The sequence below is a fragment of the Genypterus blacodes genome, unplaced genomic scaffold, assembly GCF_046128005.1.
Source record: "Genypterus blacodes isolate CSIRO-AG114 ecotype Tasmania unplaced genomic scaffold, CSIRO-AGI_Gbla_v1 ptg000032l_1, whole genome shotgun sequence".
In the NCBI taxonomy this organism is placed as follows: domain Eukaryota; kingdom Metazoa; phylum Chordata; class Actinopteri; order Ophidiiformes; family Ophidiidae; genus Genypterus; species Genypterus blacodes.
Window position 1 is genome coordinate 3,022,959 of NW_027466845.1, and position 21,585 is coordinate 3,044,543.

The 21,585-nt window shown below is 46.1% G+C and overlaps 1 protein-coding gene across 4 annotated transcripts in view; it reads right to left on the reverse strand.

Moving 5' to 3' along the window:
• Positions 1 to 21,585, reverse strand: part of frya (furry homolog a (Drosophila)) — a 46,573-nt gene that overhangs the window by 17,627 nt on the left and 7,361 nt on the right. For 2 of the 4 annotated variants that reach the window (XM_076145928.1, XM_076145924.1), the window contains exons 2-27: positions 14,066 to 14,265; positions 11,536 to 11,589; positions 10,498 to 10,637; positions 10,244 to 10,334; positions 10,037 to 10,116; positions 9,862 to 9,942; positions 8,728 to 8,896; positions 8,435 to 8,527; positions 8,223 to 8,321; positions 7,570 to 7,671; positions 7,360 to 7,463; positions 6,479 to 6,587; positions 6,273 to 6,359; positions 5,995 to 6,166; positions 5,754 to 5,886; positions 5,500 to 5,607; positions 4,475 to 4,730; positions 4,152 to 4,334; positions 3,968 to 4,054; positions 3,081 to 3,340; positions 2,157 to 2,346; positions 1,794 to 1,918; positions 1,410 to 1,467; positions 1,161 to 1,252; positions 739 to 911; positions 170 to 330 (exon numbers count right to left, since the gene is read on the reverse strand). In XM_076145928.1, the coding sequence (XP_076002043.1) occupies positions 170 to 330; positions 739 to 911; positions 1,161 to 1,252; positions 1,410 to 1,467; positions 1,794 to 1,918; positions 2,157 to 2,346; positions 3,081 to 3,340; positions 3,968 to 4,054; positions 4,152 to 4,334; positions 4,475 to 4,730; positions 5,500 to 5,607; positions 5,754 to 5,886; positions 5,995 to 6,166; positions 6,273 to 6,359; positions 6,479 to 6,587; positions 7,360 to 7,463; positions 7,570 to 7,671; positions 8,223 to 8,321; positions 8,435 to 8,527; positions 8,728 to 8,896; positions 9,862 to 9,942; positions 10,037 to 10,116; positions 10,244 to 10,334; positions 10,498 to 10,637; positions 11,536 to 11,589; positions 14,066 to 14,185 (3,327 nt within the window). In that variant the 5' untranslated portion in view covers positions 14,186 to 14,265. Of the gene's footprint in view, positions 1 to 169; positions 331 to 738; positions 912 to 1,160; positions 1,253 to 1,409; positions 1,468 to 1,793; positions 1,919 to 2,156; positions 2,347 to 3,080; positions 3,341 to 3,967; positions 4,055 to 4,151; positions 4,335 to 4,474; positions 4,731 to 5,499; positions 5,608 to 5,753; positions 5,887 to 5,994; positions 6,167 to 6,272; positions 6,360 to 6,478; positions 6,588 to 7,359; positions 7,464 to 7,569; positions 7,672 to 8,222; positions 8,322 to 8,434; positions 8,528 to 8,727; positions 8,897 to 9,861; positions 9,943 to 10,036; positions 10,117 to 10,243; positions 10,335 to 10,497; positions 10,638 to 11,535; positions 11,590 to 14,065; positions 14,266 to 19,226; positions 19,919 to 21,585 lie in introns of those variants that run through there. The other 2 variants (XM_076145926.1, XM_076145925.1) reach the window with 2 other exon arrangements.

Genomic DNA, 21,585 nt, shown 5'->3' on the forward strand with positions numbered 1-21,585 from the left:
CTTGTGAAACTTTGGATGTTATCTCACACGTCTTTAAACTGACAAATATCATGACAAGGATCTTGGAAAGGGTTGTCTATCTTCCTATTGTACACAAAGTGGAGATGTTAATATGAGCGAGCGTGTGTGTGTGTGTGTGTAGGTATGATCATGTGGACATCATGTTTACCTTAAGGGCACAGTATTGATACCGAGTGATCTGATGGTTTCTGTCGCTGTAGCGGTCCAGAGGAGTGAACATGATGCTGAAAGGGCCGGCCCACTGACTGAAGAGGATGAAGAGGTGATGCCGAAGGCTCTGCTGCGGGAACAGGAAACGCCTATGGTGCACTGAGGGGGAACAAGATGAGGAAAGTTTTCACTTTTCTGATAGTTTAACAATTCATCCAACTTCTGAAAGTGCCAAGATGCTAATAAGGTGCTATTGTCCCTGGGCAGATTATTAGCTCTGCATCACAGACTTCTGAACGCTTGGCTCCTGGCAAACACATGAGTCATCACCTGTCCTTGCTTGCTCTGTCTTTAAGCGTCTCTATTTTTAGTCCTGCTCCCCTTGGGCACCGCCAAGGAAAGATCGATGTCGAGACTCTTCAGCTCTATGTCCTGTTTTAACCTGGCAAAGCCTCGACTTCATCATTCACAATCATGGCTGAAAAGGAGTGAGTCTATTCTGCAGAGCCTCTTCTGCAATTTGCCTTTAAAGAGGCTCAGCCTGTTAGACGAATCGATCTCATTTACCTGGTACACACTGGATGAGATTAGCCACCATGGCGCTGAAGTGAGCTCGGATGTCTTTGAGGATCTCGGCATCTTTGTCATTCTCGGCTTCCAGAAGCATCCGGGTAAGGTCCACATACTCCAGGAACAGAGCGCCCAGGGCTAGGGTGTCACGTTCCAGCGCTCCGTTTGTACTGTGGGAAAGACATGAAAGGATCAGAGGAAACAAGGGAAATGCCAGATGAAATGAAAACACGCAGCAGCCAGACGCAGAATGTAACAGCAAACAATTTTCGATTTGTTTCAACATCTGTCAAGGGTCAAAAGATCCCAGGGCTATTTGTTATAAAGTGTGGTCACCCTGTATGATTCCACAAAGGGCCGCGTTATGTCAGAGCGACACGGACACGGACTGTGCAATGTGTAAACAGTGCTGCGCTGACCTGTCACTGATGACACCGGCGTCGGCCAGCAGCTCAAAGATCCGCAGCAGCTGCAGCCTGAGGAGGTCTCTGCGCTCACGCCGCTTCTTATTCTGCAGAAATCAATAAGAAAGATCATGAATGACAGAAGTACCGCGACATCAGAGCTCTTCGGTTACAAGTACAAATCTAGTTCATATCAAATTCCGGCCTAATTGTCCTTATTCTGCTTTTATGGAATACTGTATGAAGTAAAAGGCATTAACCAACCTCAGGCCTTCGTTCTAAAGCCTCTTTCATTAGCGGATGCAGCTCCTCCACCAGTTCCCTACGTGCACAGTGGAGAGAAAAATCCAATCATCATGAGATATAAATATAAACTGCTTCATTAAGTCGATCAAATGGTTAGTAAAGTGAAATATTGTGATGAAAAAGCATTAAAAAAAATCTACTGGCAGCTGTAATCCCCCTGATGGTCTTTGCTAAACACACACTCATAAATATGAACGTTGATGTAAATTACAGAGAATGAAATAGATACAAGTTATACCTTACATTCAAACCAGCTAGGAGTGAATAATATATTGTGTATATCATGAGAAAATGTAAGGAAAAACATTTAATTTGGCTTCAATCTGCTCCAAACTGCTGTACCTGAACACGAGGGCATTGGTGCGTCCAAAGCCAAGAACTAATGATTCTGTCAGCTCGATGCTCTCGGCCCTCATCAGCGGCACCAACTGCTTCAGAAGCCAAGCCACAGATGGGCTCCCGATAACCTGAAACATCACAGAACAACAGCTCAGTCTCACGGGGTGCATGACCGGCAATAACAATGCAGGATTACATGTCCAAACAGTTATGACACGAGAGCTTCAAACTCTGCTCATCCAATGCAGCTGCAGTGTAATTTGACCCCCTTCATCTTGAATGTCAACAAGCTCTGTATGACACCTGATCCGGGAGAAACAAAGCGCTGTGGGAATTAATAAGGCCGCAGGACAGGAAGGTGGCTACCTTGTTATCGTAGCCGACACCGCTGTCAGGTGTGGCGGCCATGATCTCGGGTGTTGACGCTCTCAGGTGGCCGGCGCTCATGATACTGGGTTTGGCCACGCCAAAGCAGAGGATCAGGTAGTTCCTCCACAGGGTTACGTAGCTGTCCCCGCTGCCCGAGGTGCTCGTCTTCTTCGCATACACTGGGCTGCTGGTGAATCAGTGCAAACACAAAGACGTACAACAAATATTGTTTATTTGTGACTAAGATGTTGTTGCTGTCTCTGCACCTCAGGGAAAACAAGAATTAGCATGATTGAGGAACTCCTGTATGTGCAATGAGGATCTGGTGGCTTTGTTTGGAGTAACACTCACTCTTATTTTCTAAAAATGACTGAAAGACCAATATTTACGCTCGCTTAACCCCCCTGACCCTGCCGTCCTTCATACAGAGAGTCACTGCTGTAGCCACAAGAACTAGATCCCTCCCCAACCTATGGACATGGACAATTGTGTCTGTGTCCGTGGCTAAATACAGATCTGACATGCAAGGGTGGGGCCTTGACAGGTAGGTGAGAATTTGACCTCTTTGATCTCCAAAAGCAGCCGTTTTTGAATCGGCCCAAATTTCCAAGAAAACAAGTAAAAACTCTCGAAAGGAACCTAGTGAATGAAGAGCAACCTCAGAAGAGACAATTCAAAGAGAGATCTTGTGTCCTTCGATGGCCAAATGTGGAACAGGACAGACAATAACAATGAAGGAAAGGAAAGGTCTAACTGTAGTTGAAGTACACAATACCACAATAGAAATACAGCCTGATCTAGAAATGAAAAATCCACCTATAATGGAGGAGATCCTGAACAATGAGCTGGGGAAAAGTTTAGAAGACACAGAAACAAGAGCGAGTGAAGTGTTTCGCCCTTTGATAACCAGATGACACCTACTTTGGGTCCACCAGGGGCATGAGCATCTGCATCCGGGTGAAGGCGTAGGGCCAGGCGTAGCTGAGCGCCGTGGGGCAGTGCTTGGGCAGGTTGTCCTGTCGGAGGAGGCTGTACACACATAGCACCCAGGGGTCCTTCACAGACTGGGCAAAGATCCACACGTGCGAGGGGCTCCTGATGTCATAGTGACTGTTTACAAGCAGCGCATTCCACTCTACCAGCCACTGCAGGTCCATGTGGTGGCCGGTCGGCATGGCTGCCTGCAAAGGTCGAGCAGAGACGTTCACACTCAGACAGGCAGAATTTAAGGACAACCAGAATCTAGAACATTTACTGCAATATCCTGTTTTAAACGCATTTGTATTCTCAGCCTGGTGTTGACAGCTTAATGATTACATAAATGAGACAAATTAAAAAAGTCAACAGCTGCTCAGTTCCAGCTGTTAAGTGAGTTTTTGCTGTTTGATGACTCGCGGTGGATTAGTCTGTATATTTATACGCACGTTAGAACTTCAACTGTACTCGTTCAGGCAGTAAATCAAACGTGGTACAACAAGTGATATTTAATTTAGTGAAGCACGGAATCACTTTTCCCTTAGCGGCATTTCCTCGCTCATACTTTCCCTCGTAAGCAACCAGCCGTGAATATTCAATGACAAAAGCCTATTATTTGTGTTCAGACTGCCATTTGTATTTTCCAGCACACATCGGGATAACTGCTTGACCTTTACACACAGCACACACAGGGTCTACACACTGATTATAAGATCCCTATACTTTGTAACCTTGAGGTTGACACATTAAATCACACAGAATAAAAGGCAGACGGTGAATAAACGGCACACACACATCTGAGTGAGAGTTTCAGTTTGGTAAGAACGTCTTACCGTGTCAGAAACTGCAACGTTGACAAAACTCTCCAGGATCACAGGGCTGAGCTGATCCATTATCTCAATCATTGGTTTGTCATCATCCTGCAGACAAAACAATACAAAATCTGATATAGTTTGCAGTCCAATATGAGCTAAACCAAGTTTAACGGTGCTATACTGTCACCATAGTTTCGTGTACCTCAGACTGTCCAATGGTTATAAAGAGACTTCGGATCTCCCTGAGGATGGCGATAGCGAGTCTGCGGGTTCCCAGCTGACAGGAGCAGAGGAGTACGAGTGCCAGACCCTCCACAGCGTGCAGCACAGAGGAGTGAGGCCCTCGTTCTGCAGGGACTTTGGGACTAGAACTCGTCTGCAGGAGCTGTGGCATAAATACCAAACAAAAGCAGATTTAGAGCATAAATAGGAGTTGTTGCGTGTATGAAAAGCTTCCAGAACGGTATTCATTTTGTAAACGATCACATCCTTGGTGTGGAGTGAGTCAGGCGCAGGTGTGTGTACCTCAGCAGTGTGTATCTTAGCAGTGTCGTGACTCTTCCCCGGCGTGGCCAAGGTGAGTTTCCACTGTGTGAGCAGTTGCAGCAGCAGTTTGAGGGACGTGTCCAGCAAACCCTGGTGTGTGTCCTGGACCTCACGTAACAGGAAGTTAGTGAAGCCAAACAGGACGTCGTCCCGCCAGTCGGAGAAATCCACGAGCAGACTTTGCAAGGAATTCTGAGCGATGAGTCGGAGCTCGTCGTCCATGTGGATTGTCAATCTGATAAACAAAACACGTGTTCATGATCCCTGCAAGCTTAGCAGAATGTAAACATGAATGTTAACGGAAACTGATGGAAAAATGATATCTGTCACATCCTTAGGGACAAATGTGAGAACAACGTGCAGAACTGGGACTCACTCATGCTTTTCTATTTTTACCACAGCTGCTTAGGACACAATTTGGCTACTAATGGAATGCAGTTGAGCATTATTAATGCTGGCTTGCAGTTGTTGACAAGCAATAAATAGATCATAAATGGACTTTTTCAGGACATGACCCAAATATTTTAGTGCTCTTCAAGCAAACAACAACCGAATAGAATGAGAGATTAAAGAGGATGTTGTGCAAGGTAATGGATCTGTATGTTAACTGTATAGTGATACAAATCAAACGCCTCTCAGGTTGACTTCACCCTCATGTCTTGGATTTATATACTACTAACATAATCCAGTTTCATTTTTGCAGTTTCCTGTTTGGTAAAGATAGAAACAAATTCCAAAAAGACATGAGAGTAAGTAACCAATACATACAGACAGTAACTGAGCAGAGACTATGATCCAGGTTATCAGGAAATTCCGGTTACTACCCTGGATGGCATTTGGAATTCTATCCACAGGCCTGCAACACTTCATGATTAACGCTCGTCAGACAATCAGAGAATGTGCTGCCATCGTTTTATCGCCTCTGTGGATTGTCGTCTCATAATAGCTTTTCAGAAATGGAAGGAGCGGCCTACGTCGTATGCTCCCCGTGCCAGGCGACTCACCGAGAGAGCAGGTCGATGAGCTCTGGTTTGGACATCCCATCGGGAAGGACGCGAGGGATGGCAGCGATGCACGTTCTGAACAGGTCGATCTTGGGCTTTCTTTCCCCCCTGCCAGGGTCAGATTTGAAGATGTATTTATTTTGGAGCACACAGAGGTCAACATGTGAAATGTAACATGGATTTCCAACGATGGCACTGTAAACACATTCCACACTCCTGTACTGATGAATCATGTCACTGACGTGTGCACCTACGTGATCATGTCCTCGGGCTCCTTGTTCAACATCTGGGCATTAGTCATCATCATGCAACGTCCCACTTCCTTATCCAAGTGTCTGAGGATGTTGTCAACAGCCTTCCTCACATGAAAATAATACTGTGACATCCCTAGAGGAGGCGGCAGAGGGAGCGTCTGTCAATCAACTGCATATTACAAGTTAAATCATTGTTTTCATGCTGTGACAACCCTGAGCACGACGCTCTCGCCTCACTAACCGATGACTTTGGCCTCGTCGTCGGTCAGTGTTTTGCTCAGGTACGTCTTCTTCACTCGGAGTGTGTTTCCAGAGGGCAAAGTGCAGCCGGTGTTGGGCATGGGAGGCTCGCCGTCCTTCTGCTGCAGTTTGTCAGCGACGACCAGGAATGCTCTCAGACCGATGTTCATTCTCTGCACGGTAACAAAAACAAGCGTGACCTCCAGTCCATCAGATGCGAATGGATGCTGCAAAAAACCTAATCACACCATGTACTGTAAGTGTAAGCCAAATGTGCACCTCTGGATTAAGACTGAAGGCTTTTGCAGGTTTCCCAACACAAAGAAGGTCAAAGATAATCTCTTTCATGGCAAAATCCAGTCTTTCCTGTAATAAAACCAAAGCAAACACAGCATCCTCTATCAATTTCATGAATATTACAGAAAACCATCTCGTGAGCTACATGAAACATTTCTTTTACGGCAGCTTGACTTCTTCTTGTTTACCTGTGCAATAAACTGGATGATTTTGACGAAGATATTGAGAGGCATGTCTCTGGGTACGACGCTGCGTGATCCTTTGGGGAACAGCGTCGTTATAATGGTGTTGAGGCGACTGTGAATAGGAACGAAACAATGACATCATTAAGGAAATACTGTAAACATCTATTTTAACTATCTTGGCTGATTGTATATATAAACCGTCTGGCTAGTTTTCTTCAGACAGCCCTGTTTCTGGAAAAGGGGTTTATGCTAAGTTAAGTTTATTTTGGGCCTAATTAACACGTGTGAGAAGTCTGGCTTGACCTGTTTGTGATTCCTCATGTGGGCTCAAGACTCATAATCATGTCTGTGAGCTGCTGGCTAACCTGGAGGCCACCAGCACGGTTAATCCTGTGAATGCATGGAGTACAGAGCAGCCCCTCTCTTTCCAAACCCCAATAAAACAGGTAACAAGGATGGAGGCTTCGCTGTAAAACTCGGACTTAAAATACTTATTTCTTGGTTCTCCCATTAAATCCAAAAATATTTTTTCCATGATACAAGTTAGAGGAAACTCAACACAAACTTTAAAGAAACCTTGGCAATGCTTCGACATGCATAGATGCCACTGAGCCACTTATAGTCTCTGGACCGGCTGCAGTCCAGTCGCTGTGCAAACCTTTTTAAAAGGTATTGTTTGATTCATGATCCATCCCTAAATGCTTTGCTCGGTTCTGATTGGACAGCTGTGTCACGCCTTAGCTGCCAACACCCATGCAAAACACGGGACGCTGGCCACACTCCCCTTTCCAGCCAGGTGCAAGAGAAATGTGTTACATGTCCGGAGTCAATGTGGGATAGAATTCAGTTCATGTTGTGATGTGAGGAGTGTTGATCATATTCACCCCTGCGTTGCCGTGTTGCTCTCGCACTTGATCCTGATCATGTAGACCCACAGGAGACGATACAAGGACTCCAAGGCAACACGAGCCATTTTGGGGTCTCTGCTCTGTAATGATCAGGGACAAAAACCAACAAAACACTCAGCAGGTAGCAGAATATTATTGTTTACTCCCGACAAGGACACTGTAATAGGAGTTAATGAGAGACAATACCTTCAGGTTTGAGAGGCAGTTATTGAGGAAGACGTGCCATCTGTTGAGGAAGAACTGCTTCTGGCTCACACACAGCAGGCAGGTCACCAGCGGGTAAAAAGCCTGTGTGCAGAGAAGTGTTTAGAAAGCTTTTTATCATATTCTCCATTGTTATTACAGCTTTATCCCCACAATCTGACTCAGAGGCATGTGTGCAATTTCACATTTAACAGGAGTTTTCTTCTCTGCAATCTTAACATGGTTTTCTCCTTATGTCATGTTTTTGCAGACAAACACTGCTCATGAAATGTGTTTTCAGCCATAATTGCTGCCTCAGGGAAACAGAGTCCTTCTGTATGAGCAAGCTGCTGTTCATACAGTTGTTGCCTTTCCATTTTTACTGTGGATGAATTCTTAATGAAGACTTTGGGGGAAGGGGGGGGCTCTAATTTATATTGAACTGCTTTAATGCGCTTTCTCTGGCTGCCTTTCTTCCCTAGTAAATTATTTGTAGTGTGGACACTGACGCTGGGGGAGAACATTACACAAGAGTGACCTTGAAATGCTTGAGGATTCACAGAGACCACAGGCATTCAGGCAATCTAAGCATGTGGCACATAGTGTCAGAGAGAAAACGCCGTGAGTCATTTTGTCTTTTATGCCTGGTAACTAACCAGCGAGTGCTTCTTCCTGGAGGATAAGTCCAGGGTTGTGTCGTACAAGCTGTCCACAAAGTTCCTCAGGCAGGGTACATTCACCTCGTTTTTCACAGCCTAGGAAAAAATCACATACAGTCAGATCCTCTCTGCTCTTGTTCTCCTTTCCCATGAAAACAAACACGTTGCCTAATAATGTCACACAGTGACTGAATTACAGGAAAACTTACTGCTGCAACAGGAACCAAGATTTCAACAAAGAGGCCTGCTAAGGCATGCTTTATGTCCTTGTCCTTGACTTCCAGGAAATATTGGGCACAGTCCTGCACAAAAGAGGGTGAAACGGCTCAACACACACGGCCAAAAGTAAATGGATCTATCAAGCTTAATATGAAATATATTCCATTAAAAACGACTAAAAGACAACAAATAAGCAAGGAAAACACTATTTAGTATCTAATAAGGAGAGTTTATGATAGTTGTCTGTAACCTAAGGGCAGAGATGTGGTTCAGTCTGGTTTACCTGCATGAACTGAAAAGAGGCTTCAAAGTCCTCTACAGGATACATCTTAATTCTGAAGAACTTGACCCCCATGATGAGGCTAATAGTGCTCTGGACCACATAGGGACTCTGTTCTTTCTGCCGCAGCTCCTTCAGCTCAGTCATGAACTTCTTTTTCACAGCAGGAAACCTGAGGAAAGGAAATAAAAAAAACGAAATGAGATTCTATATAAAGACAAATCCCAAATCCGATCAGCACTTCCACCAAAAGTGCCTCCACTCAGAGTCCTGATGGAGAAGTGATGACACGGAGTTCGAAGCCCCTTCACCCCCCTGCCCCACTCCTCCAACTAACCTAATCTCCCCACATCTCGCCCTCTACGCAGCCGGCAAGCCTTCGCTCAGAGATGAACTCCTCGTCTAGCACCTGATCCTCCCTCAAATTGAACCAGAGATGGGATTCTTTGCTCGTTCTAAATTTAGAATGTAATTCATCCTGGGGGCTCATAAGAACATTTTCTAACCTCTTACCGGGTAGCTTCAACTCAAAATGAATACAGCTGTTTCTGCATTTTTGGTCATCTAAGGAGTTCATTATGTGCACAACTCATATTTTCTCCAAAGACGGTCCAAATGTCATAAAGAATGGACCAGGATCCTTTTTAACTGATGGTGCAATGCTTGGCCTGAGAGAAACTGACCAATATTTCTCTAAGAGCCTCTCAGGGAAGCATCTCCTGCTGGAAGTTAAGCAGAGCACACTGGAGGTATGCACACTGCTCACTGCTCACCCACCATATCTCTATTTTAAGGTTTTATTCTTGATGCAGTGAAGCGAAAACTTCAAATAAACACACATCCATTTCCAGTCCTAGTTTGGTGTGAAAGGGATCTGTCCAAAAGTGTGTCAGTAAGGTTCCGGTCTCTTGAACGTTTCACAGGAAAGCATTAGGAGTCGAAACAAAGCGTTCAGACGCGGCACGGAGCAGTGGATGAAGAAGTGCCGGGCGAAAATGGATGAAAAGGAACACGGATGTCATAAACATGATACACAATGTTGTTCTTTAATCACAGAATCAGGTTTCTTAATGTGTTTCCTGCTGTAAGGACACAGTGTTCCCTACAGTTTACAGTAAACAAGGAGGTTTCACTCACTTGGACTGGGCCAACACTCCAATGACTTCCGCATAGAGGTCTGCTACAGTGTGCATGTTGCCAGTGTTAGGACCGTGATATCTGTAGAGAAATACAACACAGTGTAAGAGAAAGGAATAAAGCACGAAAGCAAGGAAGAAAGAGAAGGAAATGTCCTGGGAAGACTCCTGCTTACCCTTCTTTGTATCTAAAGTGCTTAAAGGCTACGTTAATAACTTCATTGACCAAACTGTCGAGGGCCGGGTGCAACGGCATCTGGTGACGAGGAAGAGGAGGAAACAAAGTAACCGTGATGAGATTGAATAGTGCAGCCGCGGCGAGTGAACTGTTAATAAGCGTGTGTAAAGTTCATGATGCCTCTTAGACGCTTAAGTCCAGTCACCTGTTTCAAAACTTCGATAAGTACAAGAGAGAAGATGAAGTCGATGGCCAAATCCCTCCTTTCAAGCAGATAATCTCTCTGCTGCTCATCACTGGGAGGACAGAGAAAACAAGATCAACAGGTTCGTTAGTCTACATTTACATTTCCTCTTTGTGTAATGAGGAAATTATTTGACTTTTGTGCTACAGTATGTAAATAGAGTGTTCTGTTCTGCTTGATTTGTTTATTTTCCACATTCTTCTGACGGATCTCACTTTTTGGACTTGGTGTTGGCTCGTGGTCGATACTCGTGCAGCTCCTCCTCCAGTCCGTTTTGCCTTCTGTACCAGTCAAACAGAGTGCGCAGGATGGAGGGGAGACAATACTCAGCCAGAGAACTCATGGAGTTTATCAACTGTGAGGACAGAGAGACGGCACATCAGGCAAATGAGCATGTTCCTGTTTGGTAATTAACATACCAAAATAAGAGATAACAGATCAGGGCTTCCTTTAGTTGTTTAGTGAGAGCAATATTTGAGTGTTAGCAGCAGTGCAAGAGAGCTTATCTACATTTGCTGTCACATTTATTAGGTTGTGTACTCAGTGGAGCATGAGATAAAGCAGTTTTGGAGAGAAGTCAGAGGTTAAATGAGGGAGGGAAACGTAGAGAGAAGGGCGAAGGTGGTTCTCTCCGGGGCTGAGTGGAGAGAGACAAGGTGCCCATGGGGCGGCCTCCCTCTGCCTTAGGGGAGGGAAAGGAAGGAACAGGCGGGCCGGGCTGGGCACACAGGAAGGGAGGAGAGTCTGGTTAGGCCCAGGGAACACAGCGAGCCCTTCATTCAGCACAGGGCCCGAGAAGAATCCGGGCTCTGTGTGGCTGCTGAATGGCCTGGAGCAGCAGCACAAACACACCCCTGTGGCTGTGAAAGGGCCCTCTCTGCAGAGCCCCAGACCTGCTGGACACACCTCGCACTGAGCCAATGCCAGCAATCAAGGTAAACACTCCTGCTCTTGACTGGCTCTGAAAGACCTTTTGGGGATGTGAGCAGGTCTTTCACCCGTCCAACCCTTTCATGTCAGAGGGCATCACACCACCGCAGCATTTAACGAACTTTAACACACTGCTGCTTCATATGAGGAACCATGGAGAAGTGAAGACGAGTTTGTAGTATGGAAGCATTTAGATTAGGAGCCAGACAGAACAACATAAAGCCTCTAAGTATTTATCTAATGGGGAAACAAACACACTGATATTAACTAAAAGTGATTCAGTCATCGACCTTCTTGCTGATAGCTCGTTTCATAACACTTACTTGGTCAAACTGAGGATCTTCTCCCCTCTGCAGCGACTTTGTTAATGGCTTCTCCTGGAGAACACACAGAAAAGGGGGTCAAGTTACAAATTGCTATCGACATTCTCATTTGAACAAATTTGGCTGAAGCTGGCCCAAGTTTGGCTCATCACTCGGCTCTGCGTTAGGGTTTTTATAGCTCGGCAGTAATGAGAGAGCCATCCGTCAGTCTGATGCTAAGCACGGGGCAGACTGGGTCAGATATGAGAGATGAGACATTCATGACAGCTTTTCCCATTATTACAGGCCTCTATCATCTGGGATAATGTGCTTCATTAAGGATTTGGGCTCACTCTGCACTCTTATCCCTGCTGTGTGTGAGGAAAGTTCCGCTGATGGTTATGTGGCCGCCGCACATTGTCAGTTCACAGCGGCGGCGGCCGGCACACCCTATTTCCTAATAAATGGGCGTATTTGAAGGCACAATTCACTTCATTTTCCAAGCCTGGTCCGTGAGCTTTACAAAATGGACAAACGAGCTGAACAAGTCGTGGCTGTGCTCTTTCAGGCTGCTACCCGTGATTGTGGCTTTAAAGTAGGTCAGAACCTCCACTCAGACGTGAAAAGGGATTGAGCCGGAGCACTTGGCTTATTGATGGATGAACTAGATGAAGTCACACACACTTCCATGAATCTTTGTATAAAATCCCTCCAGCTATGTTGAGCAGTTCTCTCTTCTATATAATGGAAGTCTGCTGTTTACAATGTGTAAAGCACACAACAGTAGCACTTTAACATCGTGCTTGTGTGCCCAGTCATCTTATGAGCTTTGTTAGTGTTCTATCAATAGCTTTGACCTCTCCTCATTTGTCATTCCGTAGATCAAAGTCTGTGTTTCCTTCATATTTCCTCCACGACTCCCTTCCACACACACGTCCCTCTGCTGTCTGGTTGGCCAGACACGACGGCGCGTCACTGTCTTGGTGACTCATCCAAAACAGCCAACAGTTCCAATGTGTGTGACGTTTGACATTGTGTGGGCCGATGGCAATGCCAGAGCAGGAATGCCAGTTAAGCCTTTGTGCTGCTGAACCTTTCACATTTCTTTTTGGAGAAATGCTCGCATCTGAGAAACCGTCTGTACTGGAATGACTAAGAGGGTCGATTCCTCCGACGCGGCTCGGCTTGGAAGGATCTCACCTCGCTTAGCTATCTCCATTCATTACCGTAGGGATTTACTCGTATAGATGTTGTTGTTTTTAGTCTTAATGAACGTTCTGTATTAAAGGACAGCCACATGGTAATAACTACAACATACGGGCTTAAATAAATGACTCATCCAGTTCCCCGCTGAGAAGATCAACACAAAGAGAGAGACATCCTCCCTGCGGGCCCCTGGAGAGGAGTTTGCTGAAACGAAGGGTCACACACTTTCCCTGCAGTAATTAACACTTCCCTGCAGACCGGGCTAGAGACTAACAGCTTCCTACAAATCACATACCTGCAAACTGGGGACTGTTAGTCCACAGAGGCACAAGGAGTGCCCTAGTAAACGAGTGCAGAAAGTGTTTCAGTTGGAGCAGGAGACGTTTCTTAGGGTAATATGGATCGGTTGGTCATTTTTAGCTGATGCCAGACACATATGTCCCATAGGAGCAGCTGGTGAGCGGTGCCAATATTAACCCACACAGACTCCTCTCTGTCTGACTGTCTTTCTGTCGGTCAACACGATTATTTATGACCTATGATGTAGGCTGATCAGCTTTAACCTCCACTGGCCAAAATCACAGATTTAGATTAGAGTGTTTCTCTAATATCACAATTTTGTCATTATAGGTCAGTGATATCAAGATGAAAGCAGAGAAACAAGTCTGTGACTGTAAGCCAGAGGCACCGACTGTAATACATCACTGTCAAACTTCAACTGGTTAAGGCTTCATTAGCATAAAATGGACTTTAAGATGGAGTCGGAATCCTGTATGCATCTTTAAAGTATGAGAAGTATTTCCTGATTAGCAGGACTATAGCATTTCATCAAACACTTTTCCCTCACAATCTTTCTCTCTCTCTTTTCTCTTCTCTCTTGATGACATTCAGTTCTCAGCAGAGGGACCGAGTCATTGTTTTGGAAGTCACAAGTACTTCACAAGTAGTATAAGTCTTAAGTCGGCCCTAAGTGTCAAGTAAAGCCAGACAAGACACATTCAAAATGTAGAAGTCAAAGTCAAAGTCTTGCATCCTAAACAGGTCAATGCAGATAAACTGTATATGACTTTAAAGATGTATCTGCATAACAATTCTTTATCTTAGTTATCTTAGTTTAGTGCTCTGGCTTCACACTGGCTTCTGCAGACCTGTCTGTCTGTGTGGTTTCCTGTCTGACTTATTATAGAGCACCTCATATCATGACATCACTTACCCCTGATAAAAACCAACAACCTATTTCTGCCGTTTCTAATCTTATACTGAAGCGAATCTGCAAGAGAAACAGAGCGACCGCAGCAAACATCACAAAGCCTCACGGAGCGGTCACCGTCCAGTGCTGACTCACCAGCGGCTCGGCCATGATGATGCGGATCTTGCGCTCGGCCATGGTGGTGAAGTTGGCGAACAGGCTCTTGAGGACGTACTCGCCCGGCTTGCTCTCTGGGTCGATGCAGATGGGCATCATGGCTGGCGGACCCTTTTCTCCCTGAGGACAGCAGACCGGAGGGACGGGGGGTTTAATGTATCCGTTCCCCACGGGAGAGGCTGAGGGGAAAGACACACAGAAAGAAAGAAAGTTGTGTTAGAAGAGCTGAACTTTAGCGAGCCGAGAATGAATGTGCTGGACAGGAGCGAGCGCAGATTATAACTGAGAGGTTTCCAAAGATGGACATGAAGTTCCTGACATGTTGTACATTCCTGAGGGAGACTGGCCAAAGGGCACCGGCTTGCCCTGAATCTGCTCTTTCTTTCCTGTTGCAGAGCTTAGAGCACACATGGAAATGAAAACAGCATGGCCGGCAGCTGGTGTTTTCATTTCGTACCGAAGATGTCGTTGCCCTTTGATGGAAGCAAACATCTCCTGCGCTGCGACCCTCCTTCAGTCAAGTACTATGATGCCGGCGTGTTTAATTATCGCCGGCCTTCTCACGCCATAAACCCCCGCAGACTAACTCACTGAGTTAAACTTTAACCTCGGCGTTACGCTTCAATGCCTCCAGACAAAACCTGCTAAAAATAGTGTGGGACAGCATGCAAACATCTCATTACGAGTGCCAAACTCTCATTTAGCCTGAATGTCTACAACCTCTAAACGGCATGTCCACTTCGCAAAACTGCCGTAAATCTTCTGTGTAAAATATTCCGAGAGGCTTTTTTGGACGGACAAACAAGACTTACTGCCTCACAAAAGAGAACCACATTTTCTGCAGCTTCTGTTCTCCTGTGTGTTTGCGTGCAAGTATAAAATGAAAGTGGCTGCACAGTGAGCACAGCAGTAAAGCTGAAGGAGAGGCGACACTGTCAGGAACATGAAACATAGGTCAACTGCATGTATTGGTCGGCCTTCGGTAGTTGATGTTTTAAAAATTGGTTTCTGCATAAATTTTAAAGACAGAAAACAGCAAATCAGAAAGAGAAGTGGGCTGTTCTAGTTCTTCAGTCTAAGCTGTAATCAGATAAGTGCTAATGAAATATTTCAAGTCTTCTGCATTGCAGCCAGAAGACAAACCCACAGTAGAAACATCAACAAACTCAGGGATCAAAGGTTGGGTGGGATGAGCAGCGTGCTAATGAATTGCCTGCACAGCTTTACTGTAACTCTTAATGGGGAATGGAAACAAATATTGAGGTCTGATCAGCAGCCCAGCTTGGGTCTGCAGCCCAGGCCAACATGGACGAGCAGGTGCAGAGAAACGCTGCTGTGCCGGTAAACAGGTCTTCTTCGGCAGCTCCTTCCACCACGTGGGGGAATTTGGACGCGTCTCTCAAGACATGCCGAGCACATGTGACTATCTGACACGGCTTTTAAAACGCCACGCATCTCTGGCTGGAGACTTCTCAGCACCTACCCAGGCCCTTGATGAAGCTGATGACGCTGGCCTTACTCCAGCACACGGACATCCTGTCCATAGTGGGGAAGGAGGAGATGGTATCCAGGATTGTCCCGAGTTAAGACAAATGCTCACTTGTACAATCCGCCAACGTCCATGTCTTGTGCTCCGGTTGGCTCTGTCCTCCTGGGCATAGTTTCCATGGCGCACAGAGCCAAGGGGTGCGCGTGTTTTTTTAAAAAGCAGGAGTCGCAATTTCAACAGCGAAACAGCTCAATCTGTGGCTCTGGACAGCTCTGTCACAGCTGCCTTCTGCTATGGCTTCCTCTAGCCTTGTGACCAAGTGGTGCCTTCCAAGAGTGAAGGTCAGCCAGGAATTTTTAGCTGAGGCACAGCACAGTGATGAGGTCTAACATGCTACGGTGGCATAGTTGCGTGACTATATTTATCCCGGGGTACACACTATACTGACAGAGCAGCCCTCCCCCTTTCCCTCCACCTCTGTGCTCTTGAAGCACGAGACACACAGACCACCAGCGTGTAAACACCGTTCTCCACCAGGCAAACGCTACAGTGCACTTCCCTTTTGAGTCAGGACGGGTTGGAGCTGTGCGTTAGGCCGAGTGTTTTAAGGAACAGCCAAGAGGAAATAAAGCAGCACCAAGAATATCTAGAACACACACACACTTAAGTCTACTGATACTGCAGAAGACAGGAAGTGCTCCAGGAGGTCAGAAACGGGTGACACTTCAAGCATTAATATCCTCATTAACTGAGGCGAGTCAGGCTGCAGATTGAACTCTTAACTCCTGAAGGACACAGAGGGAATGCAAGCAATGTTGGATCTAATGTCAAAAATATTACCGCGTCCACATGGATCTCATTTAAAACAAATCGTGTTAATGACTTCAGCTGGAGATGGACGAGGGGGGAAGAAAGCGGCCAGTGTGCAGATCAGGCCCTCCTTTCCTCTCACTCCCAGGACCGGGTGCTACAGACGGACTCAGACACCACATGTGACTCTGCAAACAAGGGGCCTGGGCACTGTGTGCATGACATCATCGCCACGCTGAAAAACTCCCTGAGCATGGTGGCGCTCCCGAGAGGACAATGCAAACAGGATAACAAGCGGCTCTCTTCTACACACACACACACACACACACGCATGCATACAAGGCATGCCAGTTCCCCATATGCACCCACAGGGACTGTCCCGCTGAGTAAACAAGCCGTTTAGGACTCCTTTGTGAACAGAGTGGGTGGATATTTAGATACCTCTGACCTCCTTAAGCCCTGAGCCAGAAATTCCAATGTCAATATAGACCTTTGGGAGCGCTGGGAGCCGCTGAGAAACCCTGACACAGCATTTTGGCGGTGAATGTGCAGCGGGGCACCGAGGGTCTCGTTCATGGCAGAGTATTCTTTCATCCTCATCCTCCAGCGCTGTGTTAACATGGGCATGACGTGTTTAGCTGCGCTGTTAACATAAGGTTTGCGTCATGACGTGTAATGGATAAGGTCATAAAGCTGTGACAGCCAGAGTCCCTGTTGAGCCACACACACACACCCTTATATTTCCATATTAAAAAAGCAACGGAACAAACCCCTTCAGTTTACGTTCGATGACATCATCCAGAACGACTGCAGATTCCCTCCGTATGGTTTTGAGGTGGAATCTGACATCTATCGGGTTTTTGATAGAGGAAGCGTTTATCAAAAGAGGCAACAGCTGGAGCTCAGGGATCAACGTCCTCCTAATGCTGCTACAGTGTTGCATGATTCAAGTTCATAGTTTAAGTGCCTGAAGAAATCAGAGGCGGAACGGAGAGACTGAGTGATTACAGAGCGCCGTAAAAAGCAGATTAGTATGTCGGCCTGAATGTATCGACAATAAGTCCGGGCGAGGCTGACGTCATGCTGGAGACCGCTGCCTGCTGTGAGAGCATTTGAGGACATTTATATAATTCCTCTTTAATGTTTGGCTTCCGTGTCTTGCAGCTGAATGAACGGGAGTATTTGGGAATTTTATGGAGACGTTTTGCGTTTAAACACAGAGAAGGAACACACAACCAGAAACACAAAAGAGAATCAAACTGGATGTGAGAAACTAAACGACAACATCATATGTGACCACTCATTCGAGACGCCCAGCCTGGCCTCTGATTGGTCGATTCTGGACTGAGCTCGGGGCGATTTGAACGTCAGAACAATGCCAGTTTTGTGCTGCGTGTTTGTCTCTGTTTTTATTAGCGCTGGACACGTTAACGCGTGATGCACCGACCCCCCAGGGCCTTCGCTCCGTTTACCTTGAGGTCACAGTACAAACAGTGACTGATGGAACAGCAGAGCAACAATGACCTCATAGCTTCAAACAGGAACAGGTTTGTTAAAGCCAAAGACACGGACGCGATCGGCAGGATTTCTGATATAAAAGTGCTTTAATATTAGTTTTCATGAAGTAAAGTATGTCTTGTGTCATCTTGTGATTCATTGTATAAATGGGGGTCAGTGTGTGTGTGTGTGTGTGTGTGTGTGTGTTTGTGGGGGGCAGGAGATGAGAGCGGGAGATGGTATTTGATGAAAACGTTAACTGTGTTCCTGCGGCTCCCTGCTGTTCCAGTACAATGCCTGCCTGTGCCTCTATCAGCAAAGTGACCCACTCTGAGGATTATGCAACATCATCAGGAGATGGCTCAATGTTGAGTGTGTGCACAAGGACAACATGTTCACTGGTATCTCTTTACAGTCAGAACTCAGTGGGGAGTCACAGGCGATCGCAAGTAATCGAAGGGTACAACTCCCACTCTGACCCAGGCTGATGTGAGGTTTAAAGCGACGGGTGCCAGATAAGGTTTTAATTCTGATTGGCTTCCTCCTTCCACCTCTCATATCTTCCATCAAGCTGACACACGGCACTATTGGGAAGAGCTGGGAAGGGGATCCTGACCTGTAGGTGGGATGGGATGGGATGCAGTGGGGCTGTGAGCTCTGGGACAAGACAGGACATGCAACCAAGCTGAACCTCCACTAATCCTATTACAGTGTCCTGGATATAATACGAGCTATTTAGTCTGAGGGAGACTGAGGGAGAATAAAGTGTAACCAAGCGTGAATTCTACAAAACACCAACAGCAAAGTGAGAGAACTTGAACAGGTTTAACACATTAAGCCGCTGCAGCTAAGCGTAGGTCTGGATGTCCTAGTTATCGCGGCTCTGGCTGTTGCTATGAGACAATCATGAAATCACAATGAGCTGTGCCGTCCTCTGGCTGAGATAACACTTCTTTCAAGTTTGAGCGTCCAAAACATCAAGATCACGCTGAGCTCGTTCAGCGACAAGGGTTAAGGGAGTCCGCTTCCGCTGATCACCACAGGAAAGAGGGGCTATCAAGTCAGATCCCCTGTGGAACTCTGTCCACAGAGCACGACAACAACAACAACAACAGCAACAGCAGCAGCAGCAGCAAGAAGCAAACCGCTGCTCCAGCAAGTCAGGACCTTTATTGTCATTGCGTAAGCGAGGCGTGATTCATGTTGTCACACCTCGATCGACCCCTGACACGCATGTGCACATACTCTCTATGCAATAAAGAGAAACAACAGAAAGGAATAGACAGAAGCAGCAAAATTGATTTCATAATAACAAAGAAGTGAGTAAGTAGCGTCACGACTCACTGCCACTCCATGATTTCAGCAGGGACTTGATGCTGATTTCAAAGAAGCCCGAGTCCTGCTGGCTGGCCATGGCTGCAGCTCCCCCCCCTACTCCCCTGTTAGCTGTGGTTTCCCTCCAGTAGCGGCGGTGGCGGCGGCGGCTCAGCTGGGACCAGCAGGTAGCGCCTGCTGTCACCTCTCTATGACGCACACAAGGCTGTGGAGCTGACGAGACCCTGAGTAAACAAACTACCACCACCGCTCTGCCCCTCCTCCTGTGTCCTGTCCTTCGCTGTCATCGCTCCCTCTCTCTCTCTCTCTCGCTCTCTCTCTCTGGCCCCGTCTCTCTCTTTCTCTCTCTCTCTCTCTCTCCCTCCCTCACTATGTTACTGCTCCTCCAAAGCCCCAGCAGGCAGGCAGGCAGTGGGCAGCAGCAATGCGAGCTTCCTTAAAATAACTACGTGGAGGCAGCGAGTGCAGGAAGCAATCCTCTTAGTGCAGCGCAGTTAATAATAACCAGCGTTTGTCTGTGCGCAGGGGGGCGCTGGTGATGATGACAGTGGCGGGCTTGTGCGTCTTTCGGCGCGACTACGACGCGTCTGACATGCAAGCCGGCGCTGACAGGGGAGACGGGAGAGAGCGCCGGAGGAGCCACACGTACGGCATGTGGAGCATATGGGAGAGCGGGGGAGAGAGGAGGACACTAAAGTGATCAGCAAGCATGGCTGGGGGATTAACTGGGCTGAGGGGATGACCGGTGGTTTTTAACCCTTTCATGTCTTTGCTGTTGTACTGATACATGAGTGACATAAACAACATTTGAAAGGAGACGTATTGTGTTTTCTTTTTTATGGTCTTGTGTAATAGAGCCGGGTGTTCCAGGAAATGAAACCCATAAATCCCAAACGATCCTGAAAGCATCGCTATTGATTTGGTGCTTTATTTTTTTTATCTTATTTTTAGTAGATATTTTTTAATTGATCTGTTTACACACCTGGAAATGGTCCGTTTTCACTCAGTTGGCACAGTAATGCTGATGAGTGCATTAATATAGTTGGATGGAACTTCAACTAAATGCTTCCATTATTAAATTAACAATGTTGTTATTCTTAAAATGAAACTTATTGTATGAAGTTCAATCGTTTGGAGGATAATTAGGACAACATTAGGTCACTGACTAACTTTCTTGTGAAGAAGCATTTTGAGGCTTTTCAAAGTGTTCTACTCTGTGCTCTGTGGATCTATACAGGTCCATCCTTTCATTCATTCATTCATTCATTGTTGCATCACCGCCTTACAGGCCTGAGATAAAAGTGCAAAAGAAGATGATGTGTGTGTTCCTAGCCGGGTGGGAGGAGAGGCTAACTGTTACCGTACATCAGGCATTAATCTCCATAGATTAGTGAGTAACAAAAAGGAGGCACACCCTGGAACGCAAACCACCGTCTCATGATCCGGGCCTTTCACATTTCTGCCATTGTGCCGTCACCAAATGCCAGGAAAAATTAAAACGAACACTTCCTGCAGCAATTGTTCTAATTAAATTATGAATTCTGCTATGGGTGACATTTTCCCATAAGCAGATGCAGGACATGAACCACAGCTTGCGGGCTATAAAACACATCTTTAAAGCCCTCCTCCTCTTCCTCCACTGACTCCTACTGCTATTAGTATAATCCCATCAGATCCTGTGTGTCCATAAAGTGAGTGACACTGACACTGGCCTTCATTACATAAAGCACTCCCTGATGAAAAGCTCCTATTGGCTGAGGACTGTCCGTTCCTGCTACATTGAGGAAACGGCAAAATACAGGCTTGTGCAATCAGTGATAGTGGGGTGAGTCGCTCCACTTCTTCATTTGAGTCAGAGTTGTTTCAGAATGTGTGAAGAAGAACACTCAGATTGCTGAGTTTATTAGCATAACCAGTGGAACTGCTCCACAAGTACACACACACACAGCGCCACCAGACATGTGGCAAATGACTCGATGACAAACATCCATTGAACAAAACACTTCACGCTACGTTTGACTGTCGTGTTATAAAGGTGCAACAATAAAAAAACAAACTAAATGGACTTAACCCAAGAACGAAGTTTATAAATGGACAAGTTGAGAGTATGTGACAGTATTTATTTTCTGTGCTAATTTAATAAAAGAAAAACAAACACACACACACACACACACACAGCACCATTGGCTCCTTCCTTTCCTTCTATCTTTGCTTTTTTCATCTGCCACCTGGTGAATAATAAACTATTCACTTTCATTCTTACTGAAGCAGGTTCAAAGCAGAAAACAAACATGGCACCACCCTGCAAAACCTATTATTATCCGTGACGTATCGTAATCGTAACTGAAGCTTCTCTGTTTGTACATCG